Raw genomic sequence first — 21,536 nt, forward strand, 5'->3', positions numbered from 1 at the left:
CTGTAAACCTTCACTAAATTCACAATAAAAAGTAGTAGTAGTTGTTGTTGTTGTTTAAAGTAAAAGGATCAAAGTGGTATAGCCTACAAAATGCAACCATAAGTAAACTGGAGTTGCTATGATAATGTCAGACAAAATAGACTTGAAAACAAAAAATGTTACTAGAGACAAAAAAGTAAAAGGATCAAAGAGGTATAGCCTACAAAACTAACCAAAAATAACCTGGAGTTGCTATGATAACATCAGACAAAATAGATTTGAAAACAAAAATTATTACTAGAGACAAAGGGGGATATTTTATCATGATAAAATGATCACTCCATCAGGAATTATAATAATTCTAAACATCTATATGCACATAACATACAACTTCAAAATACACGAAACAAACCTGACTGATTGAAAGGAGAGGTTGACAATATCTGGGGGTTCCACTGCCTCACTTTCATTAATGGATAAGACAACAGGCAGAAGATCAACAAAGCAATAGAAGGTAGGATAGAGCTACTGGACTGTAAAACAAGACTGAAGAAAATGAATGGGACTTAGTTGAATAAAGCATACATTATATATTTTGCTTGTATTTGAACATCCAGTAAATGTTTTTCTTCTTTTCCTTTCTGCACTACTAATATTGGACTCAAGTATTCCTCCCTTGCTTCTTGGGACATTTACTGGTGGGGCAGACCGGAATGTGCTTAAAATACCCACCTACACTGGAACATTGTCTAATAACATATCTGATGAGGGATTTTTCATTTCTCTTTATTTCTTACACCTTTATCCTTTGGGTAAAGGATACTATAGTTTAAATATCTAAACTCTGTCTTCTATAGCTTAAATATCTAAACTCTGTTTTCTTGTCAACTATGCTAGTTGCAAGTAAGAAGTGAAGGAGGAGGAGGTGTAGAGTGAGCAAGGAAAAGTTTCCAAAAACTATAGGGTTAAATGGTATCTGTGGTTAAAACCCCACCAATGAATGTAAGCAACATCCAGCTAAGCAATGCTAATGTGGTGGCCTTGTAACAGGCCCATGGCTGAGGGTTTGTGTACAGGCTGCAGGTGTCGGGAGAGCACTGTGTCTGCACAGCACAGAGGTAAATGGCTGAATCTGTGGTCTGTGAGGAGGAAATGTACAACGAGCTGTGCCGCTCTTCAGCAACTGTCGTGGCGCTTAATATTCCATTCTTCTTTGATCCTGAAGGGATGTAAAACAGGCTAATAAGGGGTCCCCCAGGATTTTGACGAAACCACTGTAAATTGTTCACAGAAGTAGAAAAATTGCACAGCATCGTGCAACTGGCTCCCTCTGGGAGGCTAAGGACTGCCGGACTCTGCTCCACCTGCTCCCCTTTCAAACCTGATCAGAAACAGAAAAACCGTCACAAGTGATGGTCACCATAACATCTACAAAATCCTAAAAAGATCCCGGTAGAGTATGAAGATTACACAAACTATGGAAGCCTTGTGAGCTCTTTTCTTTCCCTCCCCTCAACAATACTGCAGTTGCAAAATGTTTTCAGGTTGCTGTCTGGGACAGTCTCAACTCACAGCAAATCTGAGCGCTCAGAAGTTCCAGCAGAATGATCCATTGTATCTTCACAGTATTTTGTCTTGCTGCTTGGGACATAATCACTATAAGATATATTTAACTGACCCTTGGGCTGGTGGGCGATAAATGACTTGGTTCTAGAACTGTTGGTACTCTTAGCAACCAATCAGTTCTACCCTACAAACCCTGCTTATACCCAAAGTCATAAGTGTATGTTCCCTTTACTTGACTCGGTGACAGGAAGCTCCACCTCTCAACTGAACTAAAAAGTGGGGTGGAGAATGGCAGAGTGAGAGGTCTTTATTCTGTGACTTGAAGGACATTTTTACTTTTTGGAAATCCTGGATGCATGCGAAGTGGTGTGATAAGGTGCGTGTCCTCTTCAGGAGGAAAACATGCTTCATGTATGCTAATAACAGTCTTGGAGAATCATAGAAAGAAAACCCACATTTTCAAACTCAAAAAACAAGCATAAAGGAATTTTTACTGACCTATAAATTGGTTTATTTGATAATCCATACTAGTCATACAAAACAAACACAAATTCTATGTATTATGTATTTGATGAGTTCATCTTAATTGTTTGTTGTTGTTATTATGTGCCATCAAGTTGATTCAGACTCACAGTTTAGGACACCCAAGAGCTGCTGATGGATTTGAACTGCCAATCTTGGGATTACTAGGCCAATGCTGGGCATATGTAAAATATATGGAAGGGGATATATATATATCGTTGTTGTTGTTGTTAAGTGCCGTCAAGTTGGTTCCGCCCCATAGCAACCCTGTATAGGGTTTCCGAGGATCCACTGGTGAATTTGAACTGCCAACATTGCAGTTCAAACGGCTTTGCAGTATGGCACATTAGCCCATAGCGCCACACCAAGACTCAATATATGTATACATATATAGTAGTTATGTGCTATAGAGCCGGTTCTGACTCATGTTGTTGTTGTTTGCTGGGGACAGCATACTGAGAAGCTGAGGCCCTGTGACAAGATGGATGAAAATCCAAAGGGGCCCTCCTCAGAATTGCATGCCATGGACCCTGAGGGCCAAGGAAGTGACCTCCTGAAGTCCCAGGTTCATAGGTTTTTGTGAACTCACTGGTGGTCTACCTCTGTAATTTTCTTTGGTCTTATTGTTCATTCTATGCTTCTAACTCCAGTAATTGTAGCTTCTGAGAAAATGGTTTCTTAAGTGCCTCTCTTAATGTCTCCACTGTGTTGGCAATGCGTAGGGTCCTGGGAACAAATGTTTTTGAGAAACAAATAATAGCCACCTGGGATGCATGTCATAACTACATCTTGATATTAACTTAAAACATGAGCCTTTGATGTCCATATACAACAATGGGACTAAACCTCTCTAAAGCCGAGACAGTAAAAAGAGCCAAGACAGTAAAAAGTCTCCTCAGAGGACTCAGAAAGGCCAGGAACAGGTATATTGGGAGTATTGATTAGAGGACAATAGTGGCAGCCCCCTCAAAAAACCTCTGGGTATAATCATTTTAACCCAGATGCTCCCCTACCTCCTGGAAGTATATGGAAATGTGATGTAGCATTTAGATGTAGAATCCGGAAAGGTTGAGACTCATCTCTCATCTTCTCTGGAATTGTAGGAGTAAAGAAGAAAGAATTATTAGTTGATAAATGAAGCCAGGTGTCTGAGATCTTGCTCACAAACAAAAACATGAGCTTTTGTTTGCAAAGTGTACTTTAAGCCTTCTATGACCTTTTAAATGTTTTCACCTTTACCCATTAGAGATTAAGTGCTAAAAGCATGTTAAGTATCCTTGAGACAATTGTGATGTATATTTTTAAATTTGTTCTTATGAATTATTGTGTCCTGTTTGAATGATTAATCACATTTCAGTTCTGTATCCTATTTAATCTGAATAATCATATCCTCCCTGTGTGAAAAATCCCTCCTTGGAAAAAATAAAATAAAAGACTGAGGCAGTGTGAGTGCTTCATGCAATGCTGGATGCAATGTAAGGCTGCATGCAACGCTGAATGTAAGGCTGCTTGCAAAGCTGGATGAGATGCTGGGTGTAATGCAAGGCAATGCAGTAGACCAACCTGCCTTTCAGCTTACATCAAATTTGTGTGTCTGGTTTTTTGTGTGTGTCTGTATTGTCTGTCTCTATGCTATATCTTTCGCCTCTCAGGCCTCCCAACTCCATGCAACTCACTCTCCTGTCGAAGCAAGACCCCTACAATTGTTCAGTGCCATCGAGTTGATTCTGACCCATATCAACCCTGTATAGGGTTTCCAAGGAGCAGCTGGTGAGCTTGAACCACCGACCTTGCTTTGCAGTCTGACGCATTAGCCCACAGCACCATACCAGGACTTCACTCATAGCAACCCTGAATAAGATTTCCAAGGCTGCAAATCTTTACAGGAGCAGAAAGCCTCATCTTTCTACTGCGGAACAGCTGGTAGTTTCAAACTGATGACCTTGAGGTAACAGCCTGACTTGTACCACTATGCTACCAGAGCTCTCTCTCTCTCTGTATATATATATATGTATGTGTGTATGTATATACATATATGTATTGTGTATATACACATATATGTATGTATGTGTATATATATATATATATTTGAATTCACATATATATGAATTTTCCATCAACGACAAAGATTTTTAGCACATATTGTTATAAGAAATGGCCCTTATTAAAACTGTAAAATGTGAAGGAAAAGCAGGATCAAATCAGACATCCTTTCCACATATTCTTCTCCTTGACATTATTTTTCAAATTCTTATTTCTCAAAACTTCCTGTATGTCACAAACAGTTCAGTTAACTTTTTTTTTCTAATTCCTCTGTATTCCAGTTTCCATTTTTTCCTCCCACTTTGCCTTCTCATTGCATTTCTACTTCCATATTATCCCTTTTCTTTACCTCTCCCCTTTTCTTTGTTTGTTTTCTAGTTGCAGGTAAGAGAAAGAATATTAATGGAAAAAACAGCACTGAATAGTTTTGAAATAATTTTGAACCCACAGAATGAAAGTTCAGATTTTTCCCTGATGTACAAAAAGTCAATAAAAATGGGGGAAATGCACTTTTTATTCTTTAGGTCTCTTCAGTAATACTCCATCTGATAACTGTTTGCATCAACTATCTTTTCCAAAAGATATAAAAATAATGATAGCAATATCACTACCAATATATGAATTTTAGTGATAAATTTTAAGTTCTTGAATGAGCAAATAAACCTGTAAATCAGTCTGATCTTTTATTATTGTTAATAGTAGTGGTGTGCCACCAAGTCAATTCTGACTCATAGCCACCCTATATAGGGTTTCCAATGCTATCAATCTTTATGGGAGCAGAAAGACTCATCTTTCTCCTACAGAGCAGCTGGCAGATTCAAACTACTGACATTGCGCTTAGCAGCCCAGTTCGCAATCCATTAATTTCAGAAATATTCATCAGAAAGAAAGTTTTATGTATGCTTATAACAATTTGGAGTCCTGGTGTGGCACTGTGGGTTAATGCGCCAGACTACAAAGCCATTTGAACTGCAAGGTAGGCTGTTCAAGCTCACCAGCTGCTCCTTGGAAACCCTATACAGGGTGGCTATGGGTCAGAATCAACTCGACGGCACTTAACAACAACAACAACAACATAACAATTTAGTTTTTTCTTACACCCAATTATTCCTCTTTCTTAAGAAGCCCCCATCTTCACACTCATAGAATTTCACAAATCTTTCAACAGCTATTTAATTCTAGGTTCCCCAGAGTAGTCCTTCAGTTTAAATGCCTATAGTGCCTCCTAATGGGCTAAAACTTTTAAAAAGGAACACTTCTTATTCAGCATGGATGGATACTTAGCCCAGCTGTCGTTTTCTAGGGCTTTTCCTCTGGATCGAATTGATGTCACAGAGGTGTCCATCAGGATAGGTGTTTTGTTGTTAGGTGCCATGGAGTCAGTTCCAACTCATAGCAACACTATACATAATAGAACAAAACACTGCTAGGCCCTGTGCCATCCTCACAATTGTTATGTTTGAGCCCATTGCTGCTGCCACTGTGTCAATCCATCTCATTGGGAGTCTTCCTCTTTTCTGGTGATCCACCACTTTACCAAGCATGATGTCGTCCTATAAGGTTCCTCCTGGTCACATGTCCAAAGCATGAGAGATGAAGTCTCACCATACTGACTTCTAAGGAGCATTCTAGCTGTACTTCCTCCAACACAACTTGATTGTTCTTTTGTCAGTCCATGGCACTTTCAATCTTCTTCTCCAACACCATAACTCAAATGCATCAATTCTTCTGCTGTCTTTTTTATTAATTGTCCAACTTACACATGCATATGAGGCTATTGAAAATAGCATGGCGTGGGTTAGGCACATCAGTCCTCAAACTTACATCTTTGCTCTTGAACACTTTAAAGAGATCTTGTACAGTATATTTGCCTAATGCAATATGTTGTTTGATCTCTTGACTGCTGCTTCAATGAGTGTTGATTATGGATCCAAAAAAAAATGAACTTTTTGACAATTTCAATCTGTTCTCTATTTATCATGATGCTATTTATGGGTTCAGTGGTGAGTTTTTTGTTCTTTACATTGAGGTGCAATGCATACTTAAAACTGTAGTCTTTGATCTTCATGTATAAGTATTTTAAATCCTCTTAGCAAGCAAGTACATATCATCTGTATATCGTAAGTTGTTAATGAGTCTTCCTACAATATTGATGCCACGTTTTTCTTCATATAATCCAGCTTCTTGTATTATTTGCTCAGCCTACAGATTGAATACACATGGTGAAAGGACACAACCCTGGTGCACACCTTTCCTGACTTTAAACCGTTCAGTATCCACTTGTTCTATCGAACAACAGCTTCTTGGTCTAGGTATGTGTTCCTCATAAGCACAATTAAGTCTTCTGGAATACCCATTCTTAGCAATGTTTTCTATTGTTTCTCATGATCCACACAGTAGAAAGTTTTGCATAGGATACTTTTTGTTGTTAGGTGCCATCGAGTCGGTACCAACCCATAGCGACCCTATGCACAACAGAACGAAACACTGCTCAATCCTGGGACAACATACAGGTAGAATAAATATGGTGAAAGACTACAACCCTGTTGCACACCTTTCTTAATTTTAAACCCTTCAGTGTTCCCTGTTCTGTTCGAACGACAGAGATTATTATAATTCTTTACAGCTCCTTTTTCTGATAATGAATACAGTCAGTGGGAATGAAGTCATTGGCAATGGGCTTGGTTATGGTTAGTGGAGCGAAAACTATTTTATTCTTACCTATGACTCTGGTAGTATAGTGGTTACGAGTCGGGCTGCGATCCGCAAGGTCAGCAGTTCGAAACTACCAGCGGTTCTGCGGAAGAAAGATGAGGCGGTCTGCTCCCGTAAAGATTTACAGCCTCGGAAACCCTGTGTAGGGTCACTATGAGTCGGAACCGACTCCACGGCACACAACAACAACAACATGACTTTTTAGGAGTCCTGGTGTGGCGCTGTGGATTAATGCGCCAGACTGCAAAGCCATTTGAACTGCAAGGTCAGCAGTTCAAGCTCACCAGCTGTTCCTCAAAAACCCCATACAGGGTCACTATGGGTCAGAACCGACTCGACAACACTTCACAACAACAACAAAATGAATTTTTTAAACGAGCTCTCCAATAATTTTCAATGAAGTTCAGTCAATATGTTTAAAATTGTCTTGTTATTGCTGTTGTGAAATGCCATCGTGTCGGTTCTGACTCATAGTGAACTCTGAAGAGTGGCTGGTGAATTGGAGTTGTCAGCCTTGTGGTTAGTGTTCCAGTACTTATCCTACAGTAGCACACCAAGACTTAGACCTAAGAAATAAAAAAAAATTTAAAATAACAAAAGAGTTTGTGATATAGCGTAATTGGAACAGGAGAGGCAATACTGTGTTCTGTTGTACACAGGTTAACTATGAATTAGATGCCATCGAGTTGGTTCTGATTCATAGTTAACCTGTGTACAACAGAACACAGTATTGCCTCTCCTGTTCCATCTCCACAATCATTCCTATGTTAGAGCCCACTTACAGCCACTGTGTCATTCCATCTCATTGAGTGGGTCTTCCTCTGTTTTGCTGACCCTCTTCTTTGACCAAGTATGATGTCCTGTTTCAGGTACTGGTCTTCCTGATGACATATCCAAGCTACGTGAAATGCCTTCCCATCTTACTTCTAAGGAGCATTCTGGCTGCTCTACTTCCAACACACATTTGTTCATTATTCTGGCAGTCCTTGGTTGATTTTTGCAAATATCTTTATAATTGTAATATATCCTATAAGATGGCATTTAAAATGGATGCTCAAAACACAGCCTGAACACCCAGACAGTAACAATTACTTCAGGCTTCTAATACAGGAGACACCTCAATAAAGCAGGTGATATGTATGCTTTCTTGAAAGTGAAAATAGTGGAGAGGAAGGAGGGGTGACCTTAGAAAAGCAATCCTTTATTTGTAATATAAGGGATAGAAAAGAAGATGAGTAAATTATAGACATAATCACCTTTGACATACATGAGAGCATCCCTGCTTTGAGTCCCATATTTTCCAGGGCCACCCCCATTAACCACACACACATGTAAATGGATTAAAGAACATAAGGATGTCTCTGTCTCTCAGGTTCAGGCACAAGCTGTATCCTTAGACAACTTTTTTGATGACAAGAGAAATGCTTCTTTACATAGCTTGACCCCTATCTGGAAACTACATTTAAAAATCAGAAAAAGATTTTTTTGTTGTGGTGCTGCTGACGTCGGAAGAAGACTCCAATTTTGAATTAGAGGACATTTGAGGGAAATTAATTGATCAGACCAATCTTCATGCTCAGATGGCATGGATACAATCAATTCATGCATAATGAAATACTATTTCTGGAAGTGCTGAGGATCTATTTTCTTGTATCTTTTATGTACTCATCTATGGTTCTGAAAGGGTGTTAACGCAGTAGAACTGTGAACCACAAGTTCTACTCCCACAAAAAATTTACAGCCTAGGAAACCCTATACAGGGTCACTGTGAGTTGAAACTGACTCCAGAGCACTTAACAACAACAAATCATGAATAATCCCACTGTTCACAACAGCTGTTTGTAACAGCTGGAACACTTTGTAATATCAAACAATATTACTCTTATAATTGTATATATTTGTATATAGGCTGAATCTGCTGCAAAGAATATGGATTCTTTACTTTAGTAACTAGAGGGACATTGGAATTAAAATTGTGAATAGTTTTATTTTTATTGAAAAAATCTACAGCTCAATTAAGTTTTTGAATAATTAAATAAAATTCAGCCTTAAATACCTTTTATTAAAATTGTTTTATTGTTTATGTTTGCTTTGTAGTTTTGACAGATGATTTTAAATGATCTAAAAGAAAAATAACTCTTTTGAAAAGTTAAATAAAAATAATTTTAGATTCTATTATTGCCCTAAATTCTATGAGTAATAATTCTCTGTAGGCAGATTTGGAGGTAAAAGGGATACAAGATGTGAATCTATGTGTGATGCAAACAGTGAATGAGCTCAGCTTCTTATTGAAAAGATGAAGGTTTGTATCCACCCAGAAGTACCTGAAAGAAAGCTCCTTCTGAAAAACCAGCCATTGATGACTCTATGAAGCACAGTTCTACTCTGACTCACATGGGGTTGTCATGAGTCATTATCAACATGATGACAACTGATTAATTGATTTGCAGTGTTTTCAGTGAAATAGAACTTCAATTTATCTACAAACGTTGAAAGTAACATGGGCTCTGAGGAACAGTGTAGGGAAATAAGTAAAGATGATTAACTCACTACCACTGAGTCCATCCCAACTCAGGTTTCCAAGACTATAAATCTTCATGGAAGCAGACAGCCTCATCTTTCTCCTAACGATCAGCTGATGGGTTTCAACCACTGACCTTGTAATAAGTAAAGGAGTCACTAATTGTAATTGGACACTAAGTGAGCATTAGATCAATTGAATTCAAAGGGAGAAAAAGAGAAGTAGGTAGGGTAAGTTTGATAAAAAAAAAACAAAAAAAAAGAGTCACTTATAGAATCACCAATCGCAAGGTTCTTCACAGAACTTTGGAATAATTTTGTGTTTAATTAAAAGCGTCTGTGGCTGGTTATCACTGGGTAGAGAAGGTCTTCTTGTATATATATATATATATATAGTATAGTATCTTTCCTGGTGTGGCGCTGTAGGATAAGTGCTGGACTACTTCGTTGACTTGAACTGCATGGTTCAAACCCACCAACTGCTCCTTGGAAACCCTATGAGTTATGAGTGGGAGCTGACTCAAAGGCACTTACCAACAACAGCATAGCATCTGTGGAATGATTACCCTGTACACATCTTTTAAGTACCAGCTTCAATTAATTCTCTGAAACATCAATGCTTTAGTAAGTAAACTGAAGTCCTTTATAGCGAGAAGCCTCTCAGTATCCTGGGTAAAATAATCTGGAGATAGTACAGTTTGAAACAAGCAGTCATCCTGTGCTTTCCGATTGCTTGAGAGATGAGGTTAATAAAGAAAACCAAATTTCTGGTTTATCTTATCCCAACTGACAATGGCAGCCCAAAGGCATTTAAATTCATCATTATTTCAAATAACATAGTTGTCAAGTGCCATCGAGCATTGTTGCTGTGGTTGTTAAGTGCCAATGAGTTGGTGGCTGACCCAGAGCAATCCTATATAGGGTTTCCGAGGAGCAGCTGGTGAGCTTGAACTGCTGACCTTGCAGTTCAAATGACTTTGCAGTCTGGTGCATTAACCCACAGTGCCACATAAAATCCTAATAGCCACCTGCCCTCTAGAATCCTGACCACTAGGATAAAAATGCTATAGCTCAGATAACAGAAGCAAGATAGCAAATAAATCCAAGATATTCAAAGGAACTGAACATGTCACAAGATTCTGCTTCCTCTGAACTATCTTTGCCTTCACAAACATGCTGAGACCCTGAGTCTTTTAAGCTTGAACACTTCAGGTAGTTTGTATTCAACTCCCCCTGCAGCCCTAGACAATGTGTCACTCAGAGCACAGAAGTACTCAGCTGTGTCACTCCAATGCGTTGATAGCTTCTTCAAGTGAAAGGAGTTTTCCGTCTTCTTCAATTCAGCCTGGAAACCTTTGATGCCTGAAACAAGTACGTTTCCTGATGTGTACTTCAGGAGAAGCTGGAAGTTTTGGTTAGGGTATCGAATGTACCAGAAGAGATACGGTAGAACAGAAGATGAGTAGTTGCACCTCAGTTCCAGAGGGTCTCCTTCAGAGACAGTGACATGTATGTCAGGCTGGGTCACTGACTGGGCTCTGGTTCCTCCTGCAACATCAATAGTGTGTCAGTGGATTCAGATAAGACAAAGAGTCTCTCTTCAGAGTCAGACCAGAGCAGTGTTTCATTTGTCGACAGGCAGATAAAATGGAATGATACTCACTTGGAGATAGGAGAACCCCAAGCATCAAGATGATCACCAAGGTCATGGCCAAGCAGTGAGAAAACAGCTTCCTTCTGCTCACAAACAAAAATCTGATGACTGGGGATCTTGAATCTGATTGTTGTGACGTGAGGAGCAATGATAGAGATTTACATTTCTTCTTACTGAAGTTGTAGAGACTATTAGGAAAAGATGCTCTCTTGGCAAACTTGCCTGTCTCTGGCTTCTGAAATTTCTTGTGTGTCACTATCTATAAAATGCTCAGTCACAACATCTCCTTAAGCGGTGGGTAAGGCAGGCTTTTGTAAGGTTATTCTGGTCTTTTACAGAAAAGCCACTTCCCGTTTATGCAACATTGCCCTCCAGGGGCCAAATAGAGGCCTAAAGAAAAATTCAGAATTTTTCTGAAACTTCTTCCACCACCCTTCTTATTCTTTTATGGTTGAAGTTAAGAGCTTCATGATCATATACAGAGGAGAAGTTATATATTACAGACCCTGCAACTTATGAAATAGGGTCTTTAAAAAAATAAGCCTCAGAAGATTATGAATAAAAAAACTTTAAAAGGGATCGTTTTTTGAAATGATAAATAAAATCACAACAAATTATATATGTTTAAAAACAAATACCTCAAACATCATAAAATCAAAGAGTTGCATTACATTTTATTTCTTATTTTCTTGACAAACTTCCATAATATTCTTTGTTCAAATGTATTTGCTCTAAACTTTTTAATTGCCTTTTCATGTGACAATGAATTTAAAATATTTTCTCTATATATATATTTATAGTGGTGGTGGTGGTATGCCATGGAGTCAGTTCTGACTCATAGCGAGGCTGCATAGGGTTTCTGAGGCTGTAAATCTTTATGGGAGCAGAAAGCCTCATCTTTCTCCTGCGGAACAACTGGTAGTTTTGAACTGCTGAACTTGAAGTTAGCAGCCCAACTCATAACCACTACACTACCAGAGCTCCTTAATATATATATGTGTGTGTGTGTGTGTATTTTATTCACATTACATTATGTGTTTCTACAGTCAAACTTGACACACACAAAAAATCTGGCTCCATGCTTACCTATGCCAGAAAATGCCAAATTGGAAAATGTAGATTTCTACCTTTACAAAACTGTAAAGGTATCCCCAAGCCCTCACAGGCATGGTGTCAGAGAAGATCAAGTAGAAAACCAGAATTTTAATCCTAATCAGCTGGTAATGAGATACCCCATTTTAGTGGATGAGGGGAGACCTTGTTTAGGAGAATGGATTTATGCTACTACCAAGAATAACAAAATGCTCCATTGCCCTCCCTCTTCCCCAACCCTTTTCCCAGACTGGTGTCAACAGATACAGTCACCATCATTCAATAGGAGCAAGGCCACTGTCACCAGTGTTAGGGAAGACTATGTAGGGAGATAGAACTCCCAACATTGCTTCCATTCTCTGTTACCCACTGCCAAAGAGTCGATTCCAACTCATTGTTGTTGTTGTTGTTGTTAGGTGTCATCAAGCTGGTACAGACTTATAGCAACCCTATGCACAACAGAACAAAACACTACCTGGTCTTGGTCCAACCACACAATTGTTGCCACGCTTGAGCCCACTGATGCTGCCACTTTGTCAATACATCTCGCTGGTGGTCTTCCTCTTTTTCTCTGACCCTCCACCTTACCAAACATGATATCCTTCTCCAATGACTGGTCCCTCCGGGTAATATGTCCAAAGTATGAGAGACGACGTTTGGCCATCCTGGTCTCCAAATAGCACTCGGGCTGCACTTCTTCCAACACAGATCTGTTGGTTCTTTTGGCAGCCCATGGCACTTTCAATATTCTCCTTCAACACCATGAATCAAATGTATCAGTTCTTCTATGATCTTTCTTATTCACTGTCCAGCTTTCACATGCATGTGAGATTATTGAAAATACCATGGCTTGGGTCAAGAGCATGTTAGTCCTCAAGCTGACATCTTTGCCTAAAACAATATGTTATTTAATTTCATGACAACTGCTCACATGAGTGTCGATGGTTGATCCAAGAAGAATGAAGTCCTTGACAACTTCAATCTTTTCTCTGTTGATGAGAATGTTGTTTATTGGTCCAGTGGTGAGAATTTTTGTTTTCTTTACATTGAGATGCAACCCATACCAAAAGCTTGGTCTTTGATCTTCATCAGTATTTTAAGCCCTCTTCACTTTCAGCAAGCAATATTTTATCATCTGCATATCGCAAGTTGTTAATGAGTCTTCCTCCAATCCTGATGCCACATTTTTCTTCATAGAACCCAGGTTCTCAGATTATTTGCTCAGCATGCAGGTTGAATAAATATGGTGAAAGAATACAACCCTGTTGCACACCTTTCTTAAGTTTAAACCATTCATGTTCAACAGGGTTGTATTCTTTCACCATATTTATTCTTTTTGAACAACTGCCTCTTGGTCCACTTACAGATTTTTCATGAGCAAATTTAAGTGTTATGGAATACTCATACTTCTCAATGTTGTCCATGGTTTATCATGATCCACATAATTAAAAGCCATTGCATAGTCAATAAAGCACAGGTAAACATCTTTCTGGTATTCTCTGCTTTCAGCCAAGATCCATTGGACATCAGCAATAATATCCCTCATTCCATGTCCTCTTCTGAATCCAGCTGGAACCTCTGGAAGTTCTCTGTCAATGCATGCTTGCAGCTGTTTCTATACTACCTTTAGTAAAACTTTACTTGCATGAGATAGTAAAGATATTGTCCAATGATTTCTCCATTCCATTGGGTCATCTCTCTTTGGAATGGGCACAAATACAGATCTCTTCCAATCAGTTGGCCTGATAGTTGTCTTCCAATATTCTTGACATAGATGAGTGAGTGCTTCCTGTGCCACCTCACTTTCTTGGAAGATTTCAATTTTTATTACATCAATTCCTGGTACCTTATTCTTTGCCAATTCCTTCAATGCACCTTGACTTCTTCTTTCACTATCATTGGCTCTTTATCATATGCTACCTCTTAAAGTGGTTGAACATCAACCATTTCCTTTTGGTACAGTGACTCTGTATTCCTACCAACTTCTTTTGATGCTTTCTGCATCATGCAATAGTTTGCCCAGAGAATCCTTCAATAATTAAGTCGAAGCTTGAATTTTTCCTTCAGTTCTCCCAGCTTGAAAAATGCTGATCACGTTCTTCCCTTTTGGTTTTCTGACTCCAGATCTTTGCACATTTTATTGTAATATTTGGCTTTGTCTTCTCAAGCCGCCCTTTGAAATTTTCTGTTCAGCTCTTATACCTCCTTATTTCTTCCATGTGCTTTAGCATCTCTAGGCTGGAAAGCAAGTTTCAGGGTCTCTTCTGATATCCATTTTTATCTTTTCCTTCTTTCTTGTCTTCTTAATGATTTTTGCTTTTTTCCTGTATGATGTTCTTGATGTCATCCCACAACTCTTCTGGTCTTTCAATTTTCTCTTGAGTATTCTAAACTAAATGTGATGAATTAAGAAAGAATTATAACACTAATGAAGTTCTGAATGTATATATAAAAAAAATATTAAAGAAATTTATTTCATAAACAGGGGAGACTAATAGTTGCAAAGGGAAATGTTTCCACACATCATTCAAATTAGTGGAATAATACCAGCAGATTGTGCTAAAGTATGTTTGTGTGTGTTTGCTTGTGACACCATAGGATGAGCACTTGACCTCAAGGCCGGTTTGAGCTGCAAGATCAGTGGTTCAAATTCACCAGTCACTCCTCAGAAACCTTACACAGGATCACTATGAGTTGGAACTGACTCCATGGCACACAACAACAACATATACTTATATGTATGTTGTTGTTAAGTGCCTGAGAGTCAGTTCTGACTCATAACTACATTGTATAGGGTTTCTCAGAAGCAGATGATGAGTTTGAACCATGAACATTATGGTTAGCATCCAGTGATTATCTTAGAGAGCCATAAATATGCATGTATAAAATATATAATGGAATTCCTAGATCAACAACTTAAAACTTTACACAATTAGAAAAATCCCAGAGTGTTAATACATTGAAGCTGAATTCTAGAAAATTTTGAGTTACTGTTATTGCTATTAAGTGCGATCCAGTCAGTTCTGACTCATGGAGACCCTGTATAGGGTTTCCAAGACTTTTTTAAAACTTTGCATGTGCAGAAAGCCTCAGGAAATCAATGTAAAAGAAAAACCATCATAAAACAACAGGATCTAACTGACATTTATAGAACATTCCACTCAATAACAGCAGAAAGCACACTTTTTTCAAGGACTCACAAGACATATAAAAAATCAGACCATACTTTGGGTCATAAAACCAATTTTAAAGTTAATTTAGAAGAATTGAAGTGTATTTTCTGACCATAAGGGAATCAAAACAGAAACCACCAAGCAAAACAAAGCAGGAAAATCCTCAAACACTTTAAGTCTAAATACCACACATCCAAATAATCAAAGGCTCAAAGAAGTCTCAGGGAGGTACAATCATACATTAAACTGAATGGAAATGAAAATACAACATAATAATACTTGCAGGACACCTGGAACAGCACTGAAAGGAAAATGTATAGAACTAAATACATATATTGGAATCCTAGTGTGGTGATGTAGCATAAGCACGGGAGTGCTAACCACAAGGTTGATGGCTGAAATCCACTGCTGCTCCTTAAAACCCCTACACAGGGTTGTTGTGTCAAAAATGACTCAACAGTATTTAACAACACCAATAAATACATACATTAGAAAAGAGAAAAAGTCTTAAATAAATAATCTGTTTCCATCCAATAACATAGGAAAAGATAAGAAAAATAAATCTAAAATAAGCATAAAGAAGGAAATAATAAAAACAAGAGCAGAAATCAATAAAATTAAAACAAAAATAGAAGTAATCAATAAAACAAAGGTGTTTCTTTAAAACAAAAAAGAGAGACTATTAAAATTGACAAAATTCTTGCCAAACACATATTATCAATACTAGGAATGAAATAAGTATATTTATATAGATGCTGGAGACATTAAAAAAAGGATAAATAGTTCTAGATACTAAAATATGACAATTTAGATGAAAAGGAACAATTCTTTGAAGAGTACTAACTACCATAGCTCACACAATATAAAATGTTTTTGTTATGTACTGTAGAGTCCAGTGCCAACCCATAGTGACCCTGTATAGGGTTTCCTGAGGACCAGTTGGTGAGCTTGAAACTTCTGACCTTGCAGTTCAAAGGGCTTTGCAGTCTGGCACATTCATCCACAGTGCCAAGTCATGTGAATCTCTTAGTGCCTTAGTTTCCTAGCATTGTTGTAACAGAAATACCACAAGTGTGTGACTTTAAGGAACAGAAATTTATCTTTCCACAATTCTGGAAACTAGATGTCTCAATCAGTTTCAGTCTGTTGATTCCTTCCTGTGTGCTCCTTAATTCCATAATTTATAGATGATCCTCACATAGAGTCTGTCTTTTCCTGTATGTGTGTGTCTCTGTATCTATGCTATTCTTTTTGTAACTCAGAAGTTGGTTTAGGTTTTATACTATACTGAAAAGACCTCAAAAGATCAATTAATTACATTACATTAGATTGCACTGTAGACAGTGATTGCATCACATTAGATGGCATTATGGAGAGAGATTATTTGCATTGCATTGCATTACAATAAATGTAAAGGCATTACATTACATTATAGTCAGTGTATGGATTAGGATTGCAACACACAGTTTGGGAGAGCACAACTTAATTCCTAGCATTCCATCCTTTGGCCCCCCAAATTAATGTCATTTCTGTTAATTTTTATTCACTCTATCACATCATCCCCTCAAATCTTCACCCATTCCAGCATCAAATCCAAAATTTCATCTTCTAAATCAAATATGAGTGAGACTCTGGGTGAATTCCATCCTGGGCAAAATTCTTTTCTATCAGTGGACCTATGGAATAGAAAAGTAGACATTGAAAGGGAAAACAACCTGGCACCACTCATCAACCACACTGCACACCAGATGGCCCGTCTAGAGACTTTTATTCAGGGTGAGGAAGAAAAAGGTGACCTCTGCCGGAGAGAGAAGGCAGGAGGCAGAAGAGAAGAGAAGAAGAAGAGGCAGAAAGAATAGAGAGCAGAAAGAAGAGAGGAAGTCAATGGGAAGGGAGTGGTCTTATATAGGTTCAACAAGAAGGGAGTGGTCACTGCTAAGGTGATTCAGCTGTGGCCTATCAAAAGCCATGTTGCCCTTTAAACTACGTGCCTTGTAGCTTAGGGCGGGGAAACAGAAACCTAAGATTACAAAATGGAGTTGAAGGTAGGGGAGAGGGAAAAACTCGGAAGTTACAGCCTAAAATAGAAGACCTGATATTGTAACAGACATTCCCATTCCAAATGGAATGGAGGGAAACAAGGGTCATGGGTTCCAAGGAAGTCCAAAACCCAGCATAGAATATTTCATTAGCTCTCAAGGCATAAAAAGAATCCTGTTTTCCAGACATATCTAGGCAATAGCTTCACCCTCCAGATTCTGGTCATACTTTCTAGACTGTGTAGAGGCCCCACCTTCCAGTCCGAGTGAATGGCAAGCCCACTCTTTTAGCTTTGGGCAACTGTTTTCTCCTGCCATCTAAGTGGTAACTCCATCCTCTGCCATGGTGGCTCCATTCTCCAGGTCTAGTTTTTCTAAAACTTATATAAACAATTTGAATTGACACTGTGAAACTTATTGCCCCACCCAATTCTCCTACTTTTGAGTTGAACAACATGATCATAATCATCATATATTCCTCTAAGTTACGCATGTAGTTAAAGGAGATTTTGCAAAAGAGAAAAAGAATATCAAAGTTAACATATAGAAGGGATGGCCTTACCTCTTTAACTTTGGGCAGTTGCTCCATTCTTCTGAATCAAGAAGAAAAATCACATGATTATACTAATTAATTTTTAAAAGGCATTTGTCAAATTAAAAACCCATTTGTGATTAAAAAGAAAAACTAAAAAAAAAGGGACATACCAAAACTTGATAATCTACAAATTAGTCTCAAAACACCATTAATCTTAGTTGTATAAACAGAATGTTTGTCACTAACATCAGGAATCAGACAGACATATCTGTTTTCAGAAAAATTATTCAACATGAAGTTCTAGTCAGTAGAATGAGGCAATAAAATACATATGTATCTGAAAAGAAGAAATTAAACTATCACTATCTGCATATAACATGTTTGTCTATGAAGAAAACCACAAAGAATTTACTTTTTAAAAAAGCATAAAATTATTAAGTGATGACTAGAGGAAGATAAAAAAATTTTTTTTGATAAAGGAAACAAGTGTAAATTGCTATAATTTGATGAACTTGACCTATACTTCTTGATGCAGTAGCCCAAAATACCAACTGAGAAGGAGGGAGTCTTCACATCAAGGATCAAGCCTGTCCCCTCTGTATACAGGGTTGATAGGGATGGGCAACTTAGACATTGTTGTTGTTGTTAAGTGCTGTCAAGTTGATTCCGACTCATAGAAATTGGCTACCTAAAATTGTTGTTGTTGTTAAGTGCCTTCGAGTCAGTTCCCACCCATAGTGACCCTGTACAGGGTTTCCAAGGCTGTAAATCTTTATGGGAGCAGAAAGCTTCATCTTTCTCCCACAGAGAGGCTGGTAGTTTCAAACTGCTGACCTTAAGATTTACAGCCTGATTCGTAACCACTATGCTACCAGAACTCCTTGAGGCTATAAAGGCATGAAAGGGTGACTGGCTTACAAGTCCTGAAGAGGGAGTTTAGTTTCAGAATGTGTGGGAGAAAGTAGAATCCACTGAATAGTTTTCATCTTGTCTAGATGGATTTGGTGAAAGGAGATTGGGATAAGATTTTTATGATTCAATAGTGAGTGATTGTTATCATGACTAATTGTGACTGTTAAAACTGTAAAGGTAGAAATTTTGTAACAAAAAGGGGGGAGTAGTTAATCTTACAGTCCAGGAACAGAGGACCCTAGGACCATCAGGGGAGAAGAGCATGAGCAGAATTGGGACCATAACCAGAGCAGTAGTGCCACCAGAGATGGAGGCAGAGATGATGACATGGAGAGATAGAATAGCTAAGGACTCTAGACTCATGAGAAAAGAAAGGCTGTGTGTTGGTGACCAGGAGGCAGGTTTGTAGAATGTGCCCTTTGGTTGTTTCAATGATTATATATTTCTGAGTGTTTTTGTGTACATTCAAAGAAAAACAGAGGGAATATAAGCAAATGTTGTTGAATGATGATGCACAGAGGAGACTGTAATCATTGCAGTGAAACGGTGAGTATAAAACTGATGTTATCCCAGGTAAATGATCACTCAATTCACAATAAAAAAAGCTTTTAAAAAATTATTGAGTGAGTTCATAAAGGTTTGGGAATGTTTAAAACAAAAACACAAAAAGCAAAAAACTATTGTATTTCTATTATACTAGCAATGAACACTTGAACATCAAGATGAAAAGTACAGTATTATTTGATGATAGAGGAATAGAATGAAGACTCAAGCATGTAAACTTTTAATCTATAGAAATTTTAAACAGCTCAATAGATAAAACAAAATCATCTTATGCATATCTTGTTGTTATTGTTGCTAAGTACAGTCGAGTTGGTTCTGACTCATAGTGGCCCTGTATAGAGAGTCCAAGGGGTGGCTGGTGAGTAAGAATTGCCCACCATGCCATTCAAACTAACCATGAGGTCAAATGCTTATCCTATAGTGCCACACCAGGATTCTATGCATATCTAAGATGGAAAAAAAAAAAATGTACCACAGTTAATTTTATTTCATTGTATCATTTGGGGAAATGTTTTCCTCCCAATTTTATAGTTGTACCTCTTCTCTTTGGACTACATAGTTGTTGCTGTTAGGTGTCATTGAGTTGACCCTGACTGATAATGACCTTAATGTACAACAAAACCAAACACTTCCTAGTCCTACACAATCAGTCATTCCTGTATTTGAGCTACTATGTCAATCCATCTCATTGATGGTATTCTTTTTTACAGACCCTCCACTTTCTCAAGCACAATGTCTTTCCCAAAGACTGGTTCCTCCTGATAACTTGTCCAGAGTATGTGAGATGAAGTCTTGCCATCTTCACTTCTAAGGAGAATTCTGGCTGTACTTCTTCCAAGGCATATTTGTTCATTCTTGCCAACACCGTATTTCAAGGACAAAAATTCTTCTTCAGTGTTCAGTTTATCTTTGGACTGTTTGGTATAGGATACTAAATAACCATAAATTGGCACAAATGGTTGCATATTCTATTACTTAGCTAAAAGGTTAGTGTATTGAACTCACCCAGATGTACCTTGGAGAATGACCCTGGCAATATGCTTCCAAAAAGTCACAACCTTGTAAACCCTATGGAGCGATACTACTCTACACACAGGGTATCACCATAAATCAGAATCAACTCAATGGCAACTAACAATAGCAACATATTTTCTACATCTAATCTCTTGGCTGAGTTAGAAAAAGCTGTCTACATAAGGTATTATCACATCATGACTTGCCAAGTTACACTGACGATAAATATATAAAGATCAAATAGCTCACAATGTACATTTAGAACACTATATAAAGTTTTATATATTTGATTGTTTTTATCTGGAGATCTGCTGTGCCATGGTAGGATAATCACTGGACTGCTAACTTTAAAGTCTGCAGTTCAAGCCTACCATCTGCCCCTCAGGAACCCTATATAGGGTTGATATGTGTTGGAACCAACTTCTTTGGCATTTGACGAAAACAACAACCTATAGAAAAGGTCAAGTTGAAAAATGTTTTAATGCAAAATATTCCCCAATCTACAGGAAGAACATGTGGTTGCAACCATAGAGTTTGAGTATTGCTTACAGGTGTCTGTTGTGCACTGTGCCTCACAGCACAGAAGTAGGTGGTTGAGTCATCAGTCTGAGATGTGGCAATGTATAAAACACTATGTCTTGATGATTTATCCAACAGGGCTTTAAGTCTTCTATTCTTTTGTTCCCTCTGATTTGACTGAATTACCAAGAGAGATTTGAGACCTTTCCCAGGGTCTTGCCTAAACCACTGAAGAAAGTACATTGCACTGTCAGTGTAACTGCAGTTGAGAGCCAAGGTCTCTCCCTCTTGGATAGTCAGAGCTGGAGGACTCTGTTGCACCTCCTGTTTGCTGCTCATGCCTGTTCAGAAAGAGAAAAACAGAGAGAGGGCTGGTGAATGGCTAATTGTCCTTTGGAAACGACTTTTAAATTTGTTTCAACTTCCACAGAAACTTCCAAAAGACCATACAGATATGCCTCTGTTGCTCTCTCTTGCTTTAGGGGAAATGTCCCAAAATTTGCTTGTTCTTTGCCCATTTCCATATCCCTCCAACTCACATTCTAGTTGCAGCCAAAGGATCAACAGGCCTAGGGTTTTCTCCATTCTTTCTGCCAGTTAAATTCACTGAGAACTGAATTCTTGTGTGTGAAATATTATAAGGACTTTCAAGATAGGAATCAAACTTTTCTGCTGTAAGCCCAGAGTTG

General features: G+C 38.2%; 1 gene segment (V, D, J or C); it reads right to left on the minus strand.

Annotated features, from left to right (window-relative positions):
- Positions 1-1,354: 1,354 nt before the first annotated feature.
- Positions 1,355-21,186, minus strand: LOC102821223. The segment is given in 2 exon segments: positions 1,355-1,417; positions 20,878-21,186. Coding segments are annotated over 2 exon segments (372 nt in total).
- Between the last annotated feature and the right edge of the window lie 350 nt (positions 21,187-21,536).

This window comes from Chrysochloris asiatica, unplaced genomic scaffold (assembly GCF_000296735.1).
Source record: "Chrysochloris asiatica unplaced genomic scaffold, ChrAsi1.0 scaffold00017, whole genome shotgun sequence".
Classification (NCBI taxonomy): domain Eukaryota; kingdom Metazoa; phylum Chordata; class Mammalia; order Afrosoricida; family Chrysochloridae; genus Chrysochloris; species Chrysochloris asiatica.